The sequence below is a fragment of the Staurois parvus genome, unplaced genomic scaffold, assembly GCF_062004578.1.
Source record: "Staurois parvus isolate SC_StPar_1 unplaced genomic scaffold, SC_StPar_1.0 ptg000498l, whole genome shotgun sequence".
Lineage (NCBI taxonomy): Eukaryota > Metazoa > Chordata > Amphibia > Anura > Ranidae > Staurois > Staurois parvus.
Genome location: NW_028318294.1, coordinates 1 through 21,593, shown reverse-complemented (window position 1 = coordinate 21,593; position 21,593 = coordinate 1). Strand labels below are relative to the sequence as shown.

General features: G+C 43.3%; 1 protein-coding gene across 1 annotated transcript in view; it reads left to right on the top strand.

The window, feature by feature from the left end:
• The window catches only part of BCO1 (beta-carotene oxygenase 1), a gene marked incomplete at its 3' end in the record, with an annotated part of 50,567 nt that extends 31,641 nt beyond the window's left edge, over positions 1-18,926 (top strand). The window contains exons 7-8 of the mRNA XM_089689771.1: positions 8,303-8,560; positions 18,821-18,926. Of these exons, the coding sequence (XP_089545897.1) occupies positions 8,303-8,560; positions 18,821-18,926 (364 nt within the window). The remainder of the gene's footprint in view (positions 1-8,302; positions 8,561-18,820) is intronic.
• Between the last annotated feature and the right edge of the window lie 2,667 nt (positions 18,927-21,593).

Here is a 21,593-nt window from a genome sequence, read left to right as displayed (position 1 = left end):
GCCAATTTTTGTGTTGCCTAGGGCAGCACAAAACCTAAATACACCACTGGGCAGGTGCAGTCTATTTTCTCCTCTCGACATTTCCCAGAGCATGCGAGACAAACACAAGCCCATCTCTGAGGCAGCTGGGTCTCCCGGCGAAACCGGTCAGGATGGCTTCCTATCAGGGGCGGACTGACCATTTGGAAACTCGGGCAGTGCCCGAGGGCCAGAGGTCAGTAAGGGGCCCCATGAGATGCCCCTGTTACCTTTTTCATAGGCTTTTTTGAATTTGGGCAAGGACACAGGGGCCCCATGATCCCCTATTGCCCGAGGGCCCCATGAGTTGTCAGTCCGCCCCTGCTTCCTATCTCTCTTGACCTCAGAGCATTATGATTCACTTATGGATGCCAAGGGATGATAATTATACACTATTCACTTAACCACAATACAGAGCATATCACCTATATCCACACCGCTATGGAGGGACTGTGGCCACTATGTGGACTATTTCCTCTGCCATGTGGTCTTGAATGACTTAGAAATATTTCATCTGGAATAACACTCTTGGATGCATTGTTGTGTGTGTGAGGGAGGTTATTCATATATTACCTCAATCCTCCCCTGGATGACGCTTATACCAGACATCTGAGGGAGGTGAAGGATATTTGTGCAATTTTGGTTCCCTCCCCTGGATCACATCCATCTGAAAAGGCTTTGGCGCTTTTTTTTGGGACTCCCAAAGAATATACATCTCTTATTGGGATACCGCCTATATCTGCACATAGTGTATGAGGGATGCTCAGCACGGAACTATGTATTTTATATCCATATTCCTCCTCTGGACTACACATTGCTGTCCTATATGGAGACCCATTTTCTGTTATGCACCAAGTTGTATTCCCCAAGAGGCATTGGACTTCCTTAATGGATCCATCTAGACGAGCCCCACTGGCTGACAAATCTAAAATATATAGATTGGATAGGATTATTAGTGGCTAACGATTGCATAATTTATAATTCATCTACAGGATATATGGCATCCAAAAAATTCTGCTTCTGTGAATTGCTGGAGGCTCATTGAGTTGTTTTATATTAATGTATATGTATGTCTTTCACGTTTGTATATATAGTTAATATACGCTTACTTAGTTCTGACCACCCATTAATTATTTGGTTGATGGATACTATAAAAAAAACCACATTCCTGAATAAAACTGACAAAATCCACTCAAGGGAAAGTATAATGGCTGCAGTTCCTGGCCAGGAAGACAAGTTCTGCCGTAGGTGGGTCTATTGGTCGCTTTTTACTTGTTCTAGATTATGAGTCCCTGACACATTTGGTGGCTTGAATTCCCTTCCCCTACCCTTGTACCTCTGGCTTTAGTTCTTTATTTTCTTTCTTCCTCCTCTTTTTTCTGTTTCTGTTTTTCTGTACATGCAGAAGGGATGTCTATGTCATTTTGTACAGTTATGACAGTTTACCGTATAGCCGAGGTTCTCAATTTAATATTTGATACAATTTGGTATTGTTGTGACAATTGCTTTATTATGCGACTTGAATGCACAGTACTTAAGTCGACTCCTGGCTAGGTGGCATTTCCCTGCTTATGTACTTAACAAAAATTCTTGTTATAAATAACGAATGTAAAAAAAAAACCCATATTCCTTGGTTGAGTCCATAACTAATCTTTTTCTTTTTGGAATTGTATTACGTTCTCCACTGCGGGTAGTGCTCAACCGCAGTGGCATTGCAGTGGGAGGGGAAGCCAAGAGGAACATGGTTCCTTTATAGTTCTTGGGTCACTGGGGCAGAAATCAATTTAGATGCTGGCCACCCATGTGACTCTGGCAGCCATCTTGGGTCTGGCAGAGTCTATTTGAGACCCTAGCTCCTGGGTTTGTCCTGTTTGGTGAGTGTTTATAGTGTAGGGACAGGTCATCCGTCTGTCAGGGAAAGTGAATAGAGGTAAGGAAGGGTTTTGGGCAAGTAAGGACAGGATAGGGACACATCCTTTCTAGGAATCCTCCCCATTGGGTTCAGACTGACCAGGCTGCATTCCGCCTTCGGAGACAAATGCTGTTGGTGCATCAGAACCTGCTCCACTCTGCGTTATTGCACTCTACGTTATTGCACAGAACCCAGATGGATGCCTTCAAACTGGGTTGTTTGTACATTTGAGCCATTTCTTCAATACAAATTTTGTTACCTGCAATTGTGGTGCACCCACCACGCTGCACCCACCCACAAGCTGTACCTTTGTCCCCAAGTACTTGTAGGGGGACACAGCTGTGTGTCATGAGGAAGCCTGGGGGGATTTCTTTTCTTAATAAGGTGAAATTTTCATCTAAGTCAAGGTTAGAAAAAGGTGTTAGGAGTTGAAGTTTGGGTTCAGTCTTGGGGGTTCACTGTTGAGGTTAAGGTCAATTGTTACTATAGGAGGTTAAGGCTAAATGTTACCTTTAGATTAAAGGTTATATATCAGGTTTAGATTAAGGGTTATGTTTCAGGAATAGGTCAACAGTTACAGTGGGGATCGAAAGTTTGGGCACCCCAGCTAAAAATTTGTATTAACCTCCCTGGCGGTATGATTATTTCAGATTTTTGGTGCTGAAAGCGGTACCATTTTTTTGCATGGAAATATGTATTTTTTTTATTGTAGGCTGTAATTTTTAGGAAAAACTCACTGAAATCTGTCCGAACAAGAGTCTAGTAAACATCCCAGGTATGATAAAATTTGAAACACAAAATCATAAATTATAATTTAATAAATAATCATAAAAATAATATAAAAATAATAAAAAATTTAATTCAATAATATAATCAAACCAAAAACACTGAAATGTGAAATATAGCGCCAAGTTCGCACATTGCTGAGCTCAGTCGCAAAATCGTTTTCAGTGTCTGATGACGAATTTCCCCCACGAATCATTATCACTCAATTCTGCAAGTGGTTCTGATTTACTATCGCTGTTCTCTAGCTGATCTAAACCGCTTTTGACCTAAAGGGACACTTTTTGGACGCCATGGACATTTCTCAGATTCCAGGCAGAAAGAACAGACAAAATGCAGGCAGGGCGCAGGACAAAGCACTAGGGACAATATGTATGTGAAATTGGTTGAGACAGCAATGTTTTACTATGTAAAATGTAAAAAAAAAAAAAAGACATTTTTTAAAATTTTTAAATTTCCCGCCGCCGCCGGCGGCGGCACCCGTACGTCCCGACGTCACAGGGACAGGACACAGAAGCCGGATGCCGGCATCGGCCGGAGGAGATGGCCGGGGACGCTGCAGGGGACACATCGTGGAAGCGCAGGGTAAGGTAAGTGAAGAACACATGCCGGAGCAGTGCCGCATGGTATTCCCGAGTGTAGCTCGGGCTTACCGCTTTTGGTACTGAAATGTTACCCCGAGCTACACTCGGGAATACCGCCAGGGAGGTTAATGTGCATAAAGAAGCCAAGGAAAGATGGAAAATTCTCCAAAAGGCATCAAATTACAGATTAGACATTTTTATAATATGTCAACAAAAGTTAGATTTTATTTCCATCATTTACACTTTCAAAATAACAGAAAACAAAAAAATGGCGTCTGCAAAAGTTTGGGCACCCTGCAGAATTTATAGCATGCACTGCCCCCTTTGCAAAGCTGAGACCTGCCAGTGTCATGGATTGTTCTCAATCATCTGGGAAGACCAGATGATGTCAATCTCAAAGGTTTTAAATGCCCAGACTCATCTGACCTTGCCCCAACAATCAGCACCATGGGTTCTTCTAAGCAGTTGTCTAGAAAACTGAAACTGAAAATAGTTGACGCTCACAAAGCTGAAGAAGGCTATAAGAAGATAGCAAAGCGTTTTCAGATGTCAATATCCTCTGTTCGGAATTAAGAAATGGCAGTCATCAGGAACAGTGGAAGTTAAAGCAAGATCTGGAAGACCAAGAAAAATATCAGACAGAACAGCTCGCAGGATTGTGAGAAAAACAATTCAAAGCCCACGTTTGACTGCACGATCCCTCCAGAAAGATCTGGCAGACACTGGAGTTGTGGTACACTATTCCACTATAAAGAGATACTTGTACAAATATGGTCTTCATGGAAGAGTCATCAGAAGAAAACCTCTTATACGTCCTCACCACAAAAATCATCGTTTGAACTTTGCAAATGAACATATAGACAAGCCTGATGCATTTTGGAAACAAGTTCTGTGGACCGATGAGGTTAAAATTGAACTTTTTGGCCGGAATGAGCAAAGGTACGTTTGGAGAAGAAGGGGCACAGAATTTAATGAAAAGAACCTCTGTCCAACTGTTAAGCATGGGGTTGGATCAATCATGCTTTGGGGTTGTGTTGCAGCCAGTGGCACAGGGAACATCTCACGAGTAGAAGGAAAAATGGATTCAATAAAATCTCAGCAAATTTTGGATGGTAACTTGATGCCATCTGTGAAAAAGCTGAAGTTAAGGAGAGGATGGCTTCTACAAATGGATAATGATCCTAAACACACCTCGAAATCCACGGGGGATTACATCAAGAGGCGTAAACTGAAGGTTTTGCCATGGCCTTCACAATCTCCTGAAATCAACATAATTGAAAATCTATGGATAGACCTTAAAAGAGCAGTGCGTGACAGACAGCCCAGAAATCTCAAAGAACTGGAAGACTTTTGTAAGGAAGAATGGGCAAAGATACCTCAAACAAGAATTGAAAGACTCTTGGCTGGCTACAAAAAGCGTTTACAAGCTGTGATACTTGCCAAAGGGGGCAGTACAAGATATTAACTCTGCAGGGTGCCCAAACTTTTGCAGACGCCATTTTTTTGTTTTCTGTTATTTTGAAAGTGTAAATGATGGAAATAAAATCTAACTTTTGTTGACATATTATAAGAATGTCTAATCTGTAATTTGATGCCTTTTGGAGAATTTTCCATCTTTCCTTGGCTTCTTTATGCACATTAATACAAATGTTTAGCTGGGGTGCCCAAACTTTCGATCCCCACTGTATGTGTTCAGATTTCATTAAGGTTGGGTAAAGTGTTAGAGTTCAAGAAAAGGGAACGTTTAAAGCAGTATTAAAATGAAAAGCAAACGTTTATTATATTGCATTCTTAGATGTGATGGCTGTTATTGTTTCCTTTTTTGGGCTTTCTTTCTTCTATTTTCATATGTTGATTCAGCCAGCAACTCTGCAGTTTTTTAGAAGCTCAAGCTCTCCAACAGAATGTATCACCTTAGATCAGCGGTTCTCAACCTGGGGGTCGCGACCCCTTTGGGGGTCGAACGACCATTTCCCAGGGGTCGCCTAAGACCATCGGAAAACATATTTCCGATGGTCTTAGGAACCGAGACACCGCTGCTCTGTCTCGCGATCTGTGGGCGGGATGATATGCTGCCCCTGTAACCTGGCCACACCTCCAGGATCACTCAACAGCTCCGCCTCCTCGCCGCTGATTGGCTACCGGGACTGTAGCTCAGGAGAGGCACACAGGCGGCCAATCACCGGCGAGGAGGTGGAGCTTGGAGAGGAGGAGCCGAGCGGCAGAGCGCGCAGATCGAAGAAGATCGAGGGAGCTGCAGGACCGAGTGAAGAGGAGAGAGGCCAGAGAAGGAAGACAGCTGACAGGTAAGTGCAAATTTTGATTCTGCAGGCTGTAGATGGGAGAGGGAGAGAGCGAGCCCAGGCTGGAGCAGGGGTCAGCAAGGTAAGTATCATTGGTGTCAGTGGAAGGAATAGTGCCCCATCATTTGTGTCACTAATAGCAACGATGGGGCACTATTCCTCCCCCCACTGACACCAACGATGGGGCACTATTCCTCCCCCCACTGACACCAATGATAGGCACTATTCCTCCCCCCACTGACACCAACGATGGGGCACTATTCCTCCCCCCACTGACACCAATGATAGGCACTATTCCTCCCCCCACTGACACCAACGATGGGGCACTATTCCTCCCACTGACACCAACGATGGGGCACTATTCCTCCCACTGACACCAACGATGGGGCACTATTCCTCCCACTGACACCAACGATGGGGCACTATTCCTCCCACTGACACCAACGATGGGGCACTATTCCTCCCCCCACTGACACCAACGATGGGGCACTATTCCTCCCCCCACTGACACCAACGATGGGGCACTATTCCTCCCCCCACTGACACCAACGATGGGGCACTATTCCTCCCCCCACTGACACCAACGATGGGGCACTATTCCTCCCCCCACTGACACCAACGATGGGGCACTATTCCTCCCCCCACTGACACCAACGATGGGGCACTATTCCTCCCCCCACTGACACCAATGATAGGCACTATTCCTCCCCCCACTGACACCAACGATGCGGCACTATTCCTCCCACTGACACCAACGATGGGGCACTATTCCTCCCACTGGCACCAATGATAGGCACTATTCCTCCCCCTACTGACACCAATGATAGGCACTATTCCTCCCCCCACTGACACCAACGATAGGCACTATTCCTCCCCCCACTGACACCAACGATGGGGCACTATTCCTCCCCCCACTGACACCAATGATGGGGCACTATTCCTCCCCCCACTGACACCAACGATGGGGCACTATTCCTCCCCCCACTGACACCAACGATGGGGCACTATTCCTCCCCCCACTGACACCAACGATGGGGCACTATTCCTCCCCCCACTGACACCAACGATGGGGCACTATTCCTCCCCCCACTGACACCAACGATGGGGCACTATTCCTCCCCCCACTGACACCAATGATAGGCACTATTCCTCCCCCCACTGACACCAACGATGGGGCACTATTCCTCCCCCCACTGACACCAATGATAGGCACTATTCCTCCCACTGACACCAATGATGGGGCACTATTCCTCCCACTGATACCAATGATGAGGCACTATTCCTCCCACTGATACCAATGATGGGGCACTATTCCTCCCACTGACACCAATGATGGGGCACTATTCCTCCCACTGATACCAATGATGGGGCACTATTCCTCCCACTGACACCAATGATGGGGCACTATTCCTCCCACTGACACCAATGATGGGGCACTATTCCTCCCACTGACACCAATGATGGGGCACTATTCCTCCCACTGACACCAACGATGGGGCACTATTCCTCCCACTGATACCAACGATGGGACACTATTGCTCCCACTGACATCAGTGATGGGGCGCTAGTCCTCCCACTGATACCAATGATGGGGCACTATTCCTCCCACTGATACCAATGATGGGGCACTATTCCTCCCACTGACACCAATGGCGGGACACTATTCCTCCCACTGATACCAACGATGGGACACTATTCCTCCCACTGACATCAGTGATGGGGCACTATTCCTCCCACTGATACCAATGATGGGGCACTATTCCTCCCACTGATACCAACGATGGGACACTATTCCTCCCACTGATACCAATGATGGGGCGCTAGTCCTCCCACTGATACCAATGATGGGGCACTATTCCTCCCACTGACACCAATGATGGGACACTATTCCTCCCACTGACACCAATGATGTGGCACTATTCCTCCCACTGCAAAATTACAGTTCTGAAGTAGCAACGAAAATAATTTTATGGTTGGGGGTCACCACAACATGAGGAACTGTATTAAGGGGTCGCAGCGTTAGAAAGGTTGGGAACCACTGCCTTAGATGGATGAGACTATCCAGTTACCACTGGAAGGAGTGATTAAAGTGATCAGCTTTTATTTATTCATGTAAAATCTTTATCCCAAAAAGAAAAAAATGTTTGCTAAAACTGATTTTAAAGTATGAGCCAGTCTGTCTTCAACGTGTTATTTGTATTCAAATCTGCTAATACATTTAACACTCCCCTCCCCAGATTGACAATGCTGCTGTCTGCTGTGTCTTGTGCTCATTCCTCCAGACTGGTGTCTCATTAATACAGGAGGTGTGTTACTGGCCAGATCACCAGGTGAAAACAGAGGGGGGAAAAGCCAAATAAATGAAAACTGATGCAGCCACCACCTCTAATGATTGGTAAGCTGCAATATAATACATTTTTGGTTTTGGGATTAATACTGCTTTAAGATGTGAATGGTAGCCCAAGGGTCAGTGAATGTTAGAGGTTCAGGGAATGCTCAAGGAGAGCCTTCATCGCTGCCAAGAACCCTTCATTAAGCCACATGCTGAGTCCACAGTGCAAAAAAATGAGGAACCAGGACTAGAGGAGTCGGATACCAACACATTCAAGTAATGTTTATGATGTATAAAAATACTTTTAATAGTTTGCAATGAATATGTAACCAGAATATTCAGCTTAAACATTTCACCCTCTCTTTTTCAGACTTGGTTTCACATTGTTGACAGAAGAACCAAAAAGCCAGTTGCAGAAAAGTTTTATTCTGATTCTTTGGTAGTTTACCATCACGTTAATGCTTATGAAGAGGATGGCCATGTTGTATTCGACATTGTGGCATACAAGGACAATAGTTTATATGACATGTTTTATATGGCCAATATAAAAAAGAACCTTAACCCGGAGACTGCAATGACCTCAATACCAGCCTGCAAACGGTTTGTTATACCTCTTCAGTGTGTCAAGGTCAGTTTATGTTCATCTTTTTTGGCTTGTGCGATTATATGGCTGAACCCTTATTAATACAGCTTGTTATTTCATTGGGTAATAAGGTACTTTCCTGAACCCTATCTGCTGAGGTGAGGCTGGGGAATGATATCTACACTACTCACAACATGCGTCAGAGGCATGTCAGTAGGATTTCTGCAGTTATAACAAAAACCAGGGCAGTGGAGCCACAAAAATTAGGGTCTTTCATGCCACCTAATTCTGCTACAAGTCCTTGCAAAGCATTTATTGCTACCATTTTGGCTAACATATTTTTAACAACACCATACTTCAATTGTTCATTTTTGTTTATGTGTGGTCATCAATATTGGAAGGAACAGTATATCGGATAGCATCAGATATGCAATTATACTGCTAAGATATCATTGGTGGGACTGCACTAGAGAATTAAAACTGAGGAGAGGCCATCTGCAGCCATTTCTTCACTACAGTCATTCAAAGTGCAGAATTTATACAGTTTGTCTGGGGTTTCAGAAAGCAGAGTCTAGGGGGCTGAATTTTCACTCCCAGAGCTCAGTGAGAGCTAATTGGAGGGAAGAACAACAAGAACAAAGCTGAGGCTATCAGTCACAGGCTGTGTTCTGGAGCTCCCTCCCCTGTCACCTTTTTCACCTCTTGTGTCAGAAAAACCATTCAGAAGTGACTCGTACAGATAGCAGAGGAATGAGGCAGCAGATAGAAATGACACTTAGTGCTTTGGATTGAGACAAGTACGCACTATGGAAAGATATGCTTTGTTACTATTTCATGTCAAAGGTTTACAACCACTATAAGGTTTCAGTAATGTGACTTCTGTAAACCAAATCCGATTAGTTCAGTTACTTACCGTACACTGTAAATCATTGTTTTTGGCACTGTTTAGCCGATAAGCATACCCTACTGGTACATTTAATGAGCAAAGTGTGGTGCAGAATTCCTTTGATTATGATTTATTCCTGCTAGGATTAGCAGGAACCGGGTTCTTCTTAGAATTGTACATTTTAAGGAAGTAAGCTGTAAGAATAAATCCCGCATCTGGACTTTTCCTGAATATCCTGCAAAACATATTACTATGCATCAGTTACTTAGCATGTGGATCAAGTCTTTTAAATCAAGAAATTAGTGAAATCGTAAATATACCGTAGATTTTTTATGACCCTGTTTTGGTCATCTACTGTATATTGTAAGGTTGCAACTTCAAATTAAGCCAATGGCAATTCTTTTTATAGACAGCCTACAGGGATTAAGGGTCTCCAGTGACACCAGCTGCAGCAACATCCATGCTTCTAGCTGCCTGAAAAAGTACAGGAATTTTTAACCACTTGCCCTCCAGAGGAATTACCCCCCCCCCCCTTCCTGACCAGGCCATTTTATGTGATAAGCTGCTGCATTACTGACGCGGTCATGCAAACATGCACCCAAATTAAATTTATGTCCTTTTTCCCCACTAATAGAGCTTTCTTTCGGTGGTATTTAATCACCTCTGCGTTTTTTTATTTTTTGCGCTATAAACAAAAAAAGAACAACAATTTTGAAAAAAAAAAATATTTTTGAGTTTTTGCTGTAAAACATGTCCAGTGAAAAAATCGAATTTTGTCATAATTTTAGGCCAAAATGTATTCTGCTACATGTCTTTGTTAAAAAAAAACTCCCAACACATGTAAAAAATTGGTTTACATGAAAGTTATAGCGTCTACAAATGGCGGTATATACCGTATTTTTCGCTCCATAAGACGCACCTGACCATAAGACGCACCTAGGTTTTAGAGGCAGAAAACAGGAAAAAAAAATTCTGAACTAATGCACTGCAGACATAGTACAGGAGATGACCAGAGACTGCGGACACAGTACAGGAGATGACCAGAGACTGCGGACACAGTTCAGGGGATGACCAGAGACTGCGGCCACAGTACAGGAGATGACCAGAGACTGCGGACACAGTACAGGAGATGACCAGAGACTGCGGACACAGTACAGGAGATGACCAGAGACTGCGGACACAGTACAGGAGATGACCAGAGACTGCGGACACAGTTCAGGGGATGACCAGAGACTGCGGCCACAGTACAGGAGATGACCAGAGACTGTGGACACAGTACAGGAGATGACCAGAGACTGCGGACACAGTACAGGAGATGACCAGAGACTGCGGACACAGTACAGGAGATGACCAGAGACTGCGGACACAGTGCAGGGGATGACCAGAGACTGCGGACACAGTACAGGGATGACCAGAGACTGCGGACACAGTACAGGGATGACCAGAGACTGCGGACAGCACAGGGATGACCAGAGACTGCGGACAGCACAGGGATGACCAGAGACTGTGGATAGTACAGGGGATGACTGCTGACCTTTGGGGAGGGGGGGGAGCGGGTACCTGAATTTGACAGATACCCGCTCCCACTTCCGCGGAGTTGTTCTTTCATCTTACCTGTTCCTCTATCCAGCCGCGCGCTGTCTTCCCGGCTTCTGTAATGGCGCTCGGCATGACAGCCGGGTGCCCAGTGCGCATGAGCGAGAAGCACTTGCGCTTTGTGATTGGTCCGGCGGCTTCTGGGATCTGTCATGTGTCCCAGGTGCCGCCTTACCATTCACAAAAAGCACCGCTTCCTGCGCATGCGCACTTGGCACCCGGCTGTCATGCCCACACTACAGAAGCCGGGAAGACCGCGCCGCTGGATAGAGGAATGGGTAAGATGAAAGAACAACTCCACCAAAGTGGGAGCGGGTACCTGTCAAATTCAGGTACCCGCCTCCCCCCCCTCCCCAAAGGTCAGCAGTCATCTCTATAAGGTCCCGCTGTAGAGCTGAGCGGCCGGCCCGGTATTCTGACACGGCGGCAGTGGAAATACCGGACCGGACGCTCCATATTCGCTCCATAAGACGCACTGACATTTTCCCCCCTTTTTTGGGGGGAAAAAAGTGCGTCTTATGGTGCGAAAAATACGGTATACTGGAATTTTTAAAGAAAAAAAATGTTATACTAGTAATGGCGGCGATCGGCGACTTATAGTGGGACTGTGGCGGGCATTGTGACACTAACTGACACTGACTACCACTGACATCCCCAGTGACAGTAATACAGTGATCAGTGCTAAAAAAAAGCACTGACACTGTACTAATGGCACTGGGCAGGAAGGGGTTAACATCTGGGGCAATCAAAGGGTTAACTGTGTGCTGTTTTACTATGTGCGCTTTACTGTGTAAGCACGCTACTTTGCATTGCTCTGCTATGCAGAGCAATACAAAGCAGCATGCTAGAGCTGACAGGGGATAGATCTGTATACAGAACTCTCCTCTGTCAGTGTTCTTCAGCGCTTGCCGGGTGCCAGCAGAGAATCTCCGGCCAAGACCCGGTAATTAACAGCCGTAGCTGCCAATGGCCCCTACCCAGAAATGCAAAATCATGTATATTTACGTGATTTCGTGCAGCCCTGCCACCCTGTAGCAGTATTTGTGCTAAAGGGCTGCGGGGGGGCAGTTAAAAAATATCCATTGGTAAAATCTCCTCCAATACTGCACTAGAAACTTTAAAGAAGGAATTTGATTGCTTATTTAAGCCAATGATAGGAATTTATAAATCAAATGAGTTTGATCGTGAAGCTCAAAGATTCTATTTGATCCCCAAGCTCCTGTCCGTTCCTCTTCCTGAAATTTTACCTCTGTCAGTGTTTCCAGTGGGGTTTATTTACTAAAGGCAGAAATGCTATTCATCTTGCAAGGGAAGTTGCACTTTGCAAGGGCTTTTGCCTCAGAACCTAGTGAATCAGGTGAAGCTCTGCCGACTTCCATCATCTAATCCTGTGCATGCAAAAATGTTTTTTTTTATTTTATTGTCCTTGCATGTGATTTCAGAATGAAACTTCACTACATTCATCAAACTCTGGGGCAAATCTCCTTGAAAAATGTAACTACATTTGCAAAGTGAACATTCTATTTGCTTTTAGTAAATCAACCCCAGTTACTCCACTCAACATCAGTAGGAGCCAAAAGGATTAAAGGGCAACTAAACTGATAAGAGGCATGGAGGAGATCAGCTATGAGGAAAGATTAGAGGAACTGAATTTATTCTCTCTTGAAAAGAGGAGATTAAGGGGGGATATGATCACCATGTATAATACATAAGGGGGGATATGATCTCCATGTATAATACATAAGGGGGGATATGATCTCCATGTATAATACATAAGGGGGGATATGATCTCCATGTATAATACATAAGGGGGGATATGATCTCCATGTATAATACATAAGGGGGATATGATCACCATGTATAATACATAAGGGGGGATATGATCACCATGTATAATACATAAGGGGGGATATGATCTCCATGTATAATACATAAGGGGGGATATGATCTCCATGTATAATACATAAGGGGGGAAATGATCATCATGTATAATACATAAGGGGGGATATGATCTCCATGTATAATACATAAGGGGGATATGATCACCATGTATAATACATAAGGGGGGGATATGATCACCATGTATAATACATAAGGGGGGATATGATCACCATGTATAATACATAAGGGGGATATGATCTCCATGTATAATACATAAGGGGGGATATGATCTCCATGTATAATACATAAGGGGGGGGGGGATATGATCACCATGTATAATACATAAGGGGGGATATGATCTCCATGTATAATACATAAGGGGGGGATATGATCACCATGTATAATACATAAGGGGGGATATGATCTCCATGTATAATACATAGGGGGGGATATGATCACCATGTATAAATACATAAGGGGGGATATGATCTCCATGTATAATACATAAGGGGGGATATGATCATCATGTATAATACATAAGGGGGATATGATCACCATGTATAATACATAAGGGGGATATGATCACCATGTATAATACATAAGGGGGATATGATCTCCATGCATAATACATAAGGGGGGATATGATCACCATGTATAATACATAAGGGGGGATATGATCTCCATGTATAATACATAAGGGGGGATATGATCTCCATGTATAATACATAAGGGGGGATATGATCTCCATGTATAATACATAAGGGGGGATATGATCATCATGTATAATACATAAGGGGGGATATGATCTCCATGTATAATACATAAGGGGGGATATGATCTCCATGTATAATACATAAGGGGGGATATGATCACCATGTATAATACATAAGGGGGGATATGATCACCATGTATAATACATAAGGGGGGGATATGATCACCATGTATAATACATAAGGGGGGATATGATCACCATGTATAATACATAAGGGGGATATGATCTCCATGTATAATACATAAGGGGGGATATGATCTCCATGTATAATACATAAGGGGGGGGATATGATCACCATGTATAATACATAAGGGGGGATATGATCTCCATGTATAATACATAAGGGGGGGATATGATCACCATGTATAATACATAAGGGGGGATATGATCTCCATGTATAATACATAGGGGGGGGATATGATCACCATGTATAAATACATAGGGGGGGATATGATCTCCATGTATAATACATAAGGGGGGATATGATCATCATGTATAATACATAAGGGGGGATATGATCTCCATGTATAATACATAGGGGGGGGATATGATCACCATGTATAAATACATAGGGGGGGATATGATCTCCATGTATAATACATAAGGGGGATATGATCACCATGTATAATACATAAGGGGGATATGATCTCCATGTATAATACATAAGGGGGGATATGATCACCATGTGTAATACATAAGGGGGATATGATCACCATGTATAATACATAAGGGGGGGATATGATCACCATGTATAATACATAAGGGGGGGATATGATCACCATGTATAATACATAAGGGGGGATATGATCACCATGTATAATACATAAGGGGGGATATGATCACCATGGGTAATACATAAGGGGGATATGATCACCATGTATAATACATAAGGGGGGGATATGATCTCCATGTATAATACATAAGGGGGGATATGATCACCATGTATAATACATAAGGGGGGGATATGATCACCATGTGTAATACATAAGGGGGATATGATCACCATGTATAATACATAAGGGGGGGATATGATCACCATGTATAATACATAAGGGGGGATATGATCACCATGTATAAATACAGTACATCAGTGGTTCATATAGTGAACTCGGTGTAGAGCTATTCACCCTGAGGTCATCACAGAGGACAAGGGGGCACTCTTTACATCTGGAGGAAAATAAATTTAATCTCTAAACACGGAAAGGTTTCTTCACAGTGAGAGCTGTGAAAATGTGGAATAGACTCCCTCAAGAGTTGGTTCTGGCCAGCTCAGTGGATTGCTTCAAAAAAGTCCTGGATTCTTTCCTAGATACACAGAATATAACTGGATACTAACATTTATAGGTAAAGTTGATCCAGGGAATATCCGATTGCCTCTCGGGGGATCAGGAAGGAATTTTTTTCCCAGCAGGAGCAAATTGGATCATGCTTTGCTCGGTTATTTTTGCCTTCCTCTGGATCAACTGTGGGTGTTGGATTATAACTTTTTTTTTTTTTATGGTTGAACTAGATGGGCTTATGTCTTTTTTCAGCCAGACTAACTATGTAACTATGTGACATACTGTACATTATATCTGTCCTTCTGTGTTAATGTTATAAATGCAGGGGCGGACTGACAACTCATGGGGCCCCCGGGCAATAGGGGATCATCGGGCCCCTGTGTCTTTGCCCAAACTCAAAAAAGCCTATAAAAAAGGTACCAAGGGCATCTCATGGGGCCCCCTACTGACCCTGGGCCCTCGGGCAGTGTCCGAGTTTCCAAATGATCAGTCCGCCCCTGTATAAAGGTTATAGGAACTGGAAAAGTAGGTGATTTTAAACAAATTAGTTATACTGCCCCTCCTGTCATACGGAAAAAAAGAATAAATGCAATATCTACAGTATAATGCTGGACACACGTTTGTGATTGTTGTTTTCCATGAGGACTTATAACTTTCACTGTGGATGAAACAAGAGATATGGATAATTAAAGTCGATCATCTTTATGGGGATACATTTGGCATTTTGATAAAAACTTGCCAATTCTTGCATCAGTCTTCTGGACTTGATGTACTGTACCTGTCAATAGGAGTGGCCATAAGCCGTTCCTACCCCAGCCTTGGTTGAGTCATTTGGGCTCTAGTTGAAGATAAGTGCTTCTGCTCATATAAAAGTACTTGTTATCAAATACAATCTTATTTACAATATGGAAGTTAGTATGACTGCAATGGTATCCCTTGGCCAAGACACATAATGAAGGTGGGCTACAGTGTATTCAGACTTGGGCAGATATCTCCCAACATATTTATGACCATGATTATTGGCGTTTAATTTTAGCTGCTGACATGCATTTGTAAAACACTTTGGATCTGAACTGCATTGCGTACATTTTGAATATCATGAAGGTCTCAAGCAGTGGAAACATGTTTTTCGTTGGTCTTGCCATGCATTCGTAAATACAGAATTCCCTGCTCTGCTGTATTTGAACTGCTTTTATACTACAGTATACAAGTCAATAGTAATGATAATTGAATTATATCAAATTCTCAAAAAAAATTTTCTCCCTCAAAACAATTAAAATCATTCCTTATTATTTCTGCATTTGACCTGTTTCTGAGGCTGAAGCTTGCTCTGCTTGCCCATGTATGCTCAATCATATAGTGACTAAGGTAGGCCATAGAAGAATCGGAAACCGAACAAAACGTTTTGGCCGTTCGTTTTTCCAGATCATAATGTGCCAGTTGCGACATGCGGTTTTCGCTTGGCAATTGAAATTGCCTGATCCAACATGCTGAATGTTATTTTGAAAAACAAAGCAATTGATGGCACAATCATATGCACCATTTTTGTTTTCTGAGCGACAGAACGTTCGGTTTTCGATTCATCTATGGCCTGCCTAAAAGGCCAGATTAATCCAATAGCATGTTCCTACAGCCTATTTTTGTAGTCTCCAATCCACCTCACCCATAAATTTGCCACCTTTGTTCTGATCCAGGGAATATCTGATTGCCTCTCATGGGATCAGGAAGGAATTTGTTTTCCAAGCAGAAGCAAATTGAATCATGTTTTGCTGTTTTTTTTTTTGCCTTCCTCTGGATCAACTGTGGGTATAGGATTATATATTTTTTATTTAATGGTTGAACTGGATGGACTTTTGTATTTTTTCAGCCAGACTAACTATGTATGTAACTATGTGCGTTGCCTTTTCACAGATCTGAAGCCACCTTTGAGCAACCTAGGATTTAATAGAATAACTCAAACAGGTTGATTTACTAAAGGCAAATAGACTGTGCACTTTTCAGTGCTTAGTAAATGAGCAGAAGCTCTGCTGACCTCCATCATCCAATCATGTGCAAGCAAAAATGCTGTTTTTTTTTAATTATTCCTGCATGTGACTGTGTTTTCTTTGCAAAGTGAAGCTTCACCTCATTTACTAAGCTCTGGTGCAACTGCACTTGCAGGGTGCAACTACACTTTGCAAAGTGCACAGTCTATTTGCCTTTGGTAAACCAACCCAAAGAGCAAGTCCACCAAAAAATTAGCTCCAGCATTACTCCAGGGTTTGGCTTACTCTAACGCTCTTTTTTGTTTTGTAAAATATATTAACAATCTAGCGAGAAGTGTAAAACCCTCTAGTAATGGTCCACATCTACAGCAAATGAATGGGGCTCAGAGCTTGCACCATCATAGTCCCCAGGGTATGTGTAGAGCTGGTGGGTGTTTTCACCCTCCTAACCCTCTTGTCTCAATTTGTATTGTTAAGGTACTATCTCCCTTTATATTGTAAAGCACTGTGCAAACTGTTGATAGTATATACATTTTGTATTAGAATATTTGTATTCTGTGGTTTCTATGCAAATCGTATGCATATACCGTATTTTTCGCTCCATAAGACACACCTAACCATAAGACGCACCTAGGGTTTAGAGGAGGAAAACAAGAGACCAGAGACTATTAACATAGTACAGGAGATAACCAGAGACGGCGGACATAGTACAGGAGATGACCAGAGACTGCGGACACAGTACAGGAGATGACCAGAGACTGCGGATATACTACAGATGACCAGAGACTGTGGACACAGTACAGGAGATGACCAGAGACTGCGGACATAGTACAGGAGATGACCAGAGACTGCGGACACAGTACAGGAGATACCAGAGACTGCGGATATACTACAGATGACCAGAGACTGTGGACACAGTACAGGAGATGACCAGAAACTGTGGACACAGTACAGGAGATGATCAGAGACTGCGGACATAGTTCAGGAGATGACCAGAGACTGCAGACATACTACAGATGACCAGAGACTGCGGACATAGTACAGGAGATGACCAGAGACTGCGGACATAGTACAGGAGATGACCAGAGACTGCGGACATAGTACAGGGGATGACCAGAGACTGCGGACATAGTACAGGAGATGACCAGAGACTGCGGACATAGTTCAGGAGATGACCAGAGACTGCAGACATACTACAGATGACCAGAGACTGCGGACATAGTACAGGGATGACCAGAGACTGCGGACATAGTACAGGAGATGACCAGAGACTGCGAACACAGTACAGGAGATGACCAGAGACTGCGGATATACTACAGATGACCAGAGACTGCGAACACAGTACAGGGGATGACCAGAGACTGTGGACCTTTGGGGAGGGGAGGAGCGGGTACCCAAATTTGACAGACACCCCATCCCACTTCCTCCCTCCCCGTCTTCTGGGACACGTGACAGGTCCCAGAAGACTGCCGGACCATTCACAAAGCGCAGCACTTCTCACGCATGCGCAGTGGGCACCCATCTGTGAAGCCGCAAGTTGTCACAGTTGGGTGCCCACACTAAAGATGCCTGCGCTGGGAGAGAAGACCGTGAGGACACCGCTGGACCGAGGAACAGGTAAGGTTCTGCTGCAGAGAAGAGCTGAGCGGCCAGCCCGGTATTCTGACACGGTGGCGGCGGAAATACCAGGCCAGCCGCTCCATAAGACACACAGACATTTTCCCCCATTTTTTTGGGGGGAAAAAAGTACGTCTTATGGAGCGAAAAATACGGTACTTATATTTCTTCTGTGCTATATGTCATGTGCTTATCCTGCCACTCTGTCCAGATATACAGCTTGCTGCTGCATTTTGTATACACGTTAATTAAAATAAATATTAATATTCTTCTTGTTTAACTTTGAAGAAAGCAGAAGTGGGAGTGAACCTTGTAAGGCTTCCAGAAACGACTGCAACAGCGGTCAAAGTTAAAGAAGGAGAGATATATTGCCAGCCGGAGATCAAATGTGAAGGTAAGCAGTTCACAGTTGTTGTTTTAAGGTTGACTGAATAACAGGATAAGAGGCTTAAAGCTGAACTCCAAGCAAACAGCTAAATCCACAGATGAAATACATATAATAGAGCTGTTTTACCCTGCTAAAGGATTTGTATTTATGTCCATCCAGTCCTGAGATATACACAGTTCTTCCACAGAACAGTTCTGTCTGGCAGGGAAGGAAATCTGATTATTCTCCTATCAATCAGCATACTCCTTATCACAACTAAATGGCTCCTTGCACTTCTGTCTTACCTTACCTCATCTCTGCTGTGCAAGGACTGCAAGAGGCTGAAACCAAGTCAATTGTAGGTGTTCAGTTTTGGTAAATCTCCCCATAAAGTAATAATAAATACAGATAATATATAGATATTGTATGTATATACAGTATCTCACAGAAGTGAGTACACCCCTCACATTTTTGCAAATATTTTATTGTGTACAGAAACAATTCTTTTTTTCAGATCCTCAGAGAGTTCTTTGCCATGAGGTGCCATGTTGAACCTCCAGTGACCAGTATGAGAGAGTGAGATTTTTTTTAAAACAAAACATAGTTACACTAACAACACTTTAAGTGTAATTGTTGCAATGAGAGAAAACAATCATTAATATAAAAGAAAAGAAAATCAGGAGAAGTATGAACATAGATAAACAGCATGGTAGTCTGCGCAATTCAAAAACATAAATCAACATAAACCTACACATCATTGGATTACATTATTTGTCAAAGGCATGTTACCTGAAAAGGTATCTGGACTATATAAGGGGGGGGGGGGGGAGGAAGTCTACCAAAGGGAGAATGATCCCATAATTCCCAAATAGAGTGAAAGTGACCTGTGTGTTCACCCAGATCGCTCTTAAAAGATGATTTAGTACTGAATTCCAGAGTCTTGGTATCACCCTTCTAGAGGCCATCAGAATATGCACTCCCAACATTTCAGATTGATTGGGGGTACCCCTAAAGGGTAACCCCAAAAGATAGTGTAGCAGGTCTAGGGGTAGGATAACATTGAGTACTTGTTCGAATACCTTTCTAGCCGTAGCCCAATAACCTGCAATCTGTGGACAAAACCAAAAAATGTGTGCCTACTCCTTCCATGCATCTCCAGCACTTGTCAGATAGATTCGGGTTGATCGCATGGAGCACTACAGGGGTCTTATACCAATACATCAATATTTTATATAAGTTTTCTTTATATACAACACAACGACAGGTCTTAGCGACAGAATCCCATATCACCTGCCAACATTTTAAAGAAATTGAGCGTTGGAGTTCATCCTCCCATCTCTGCATATAATGGTGAAGCCTCTCAACAAGAGAGTCTTTATTGAGAAGCAGTTTATATAGACAGGTGATAAGATGTTGTTGGGAGGGACCTTTAGCTATCCTCTCAAAATATGTGGGGCGTTCTAGCGTTAACCTCCCTGGCGGTATGATTATTTCCAATTTTTGGTGCTGAAAGCGGTACCATTTTTTTGCATAGAAATATGTAGTTTTTTATTGTAGGCTGTAATTTTTAGGAATAACTCACTGAAATCTGTCTGAACAAGAGTCTAGTAAACATCCCGGGTATGATAAAACTTGAAATTTGAAATCATAAATTATAATTTAATGAATAATCATAAAAAATAATAATATAATAATAATAATTTTAATTCAATAATATAATCAAACCAAAAACACTGAAATTTGAAATACAGAGGCAAATTCGCACATCGCTGAGCAAAGTCGCAAAATCGTTTTCAGTGTCTGATGACGAATTTCCCCACGAATCATTATCACTCAATTCTGCAAGTGGTTCTAATTTACTATCGCTGTTCTCTAGCTGGTCTAAAACCACTTTTGACATAAAGGGACGCTTTTTGGACGCCATGGACTTTTCTAAGTTTCCAGGCAGAAAGAACAGTCAAATTGTAGGCAGGGCACAGGACAAAGCAGTAGGGACAAAATGTATGTGAAATGCATTGAAACAGCAATGTTTTACTATATAATAATCATTTTTAAAAAAATGTCATTTTTTAAAAATTTCAAATTTGCCGCCGGTTCCGGCGCCCGTACGTCCCGACGTCACAGGGACCAGAACACGGAAGCCGGATGCCGGCATCGGCCGGAGGAGATGGCCGGGGATGCTGCAGGGGACACATCGCGGGAGCGAAGGACAAGGTAAGCGCTGCAGGGACTCCCTGAGCAATACCGCATGGTAAGCCCGAGTGTAGCTCGGGGTTACCGCTTTTGGTGCTGAAATTTTACCCCGAGCTACACTCGGAAATACCGCCAGGGAGGTTAAAGAGGAATTCAAGGAGTGGAAGAAGTGACGGAACTGTAGATAGGTATATCTAGCCAATATAGGTATTCTGGGTTTCCATGCCCTAATCTTCTCAAATGACCGAATCCTGCGCGAGACAGGATTAATCAGATGGCGCAGTTGAAATATCCCATTAACTGCCCAAGGGCTCATCTGTGGGTATGACAGACTATCTGGGAGCTCCGGGTTATATAAAATGTTTAATAATGGAGAGCACACGGACAGTAACTGCTGGGTTTTCACACAGGTTAACCAAACTTTGAGGGTGAATTTAATAGATTCAAGCAAAGGGGGGGGGGGGGAATAGTGGCGATGTATAATGAAAAGGGCATAATAAT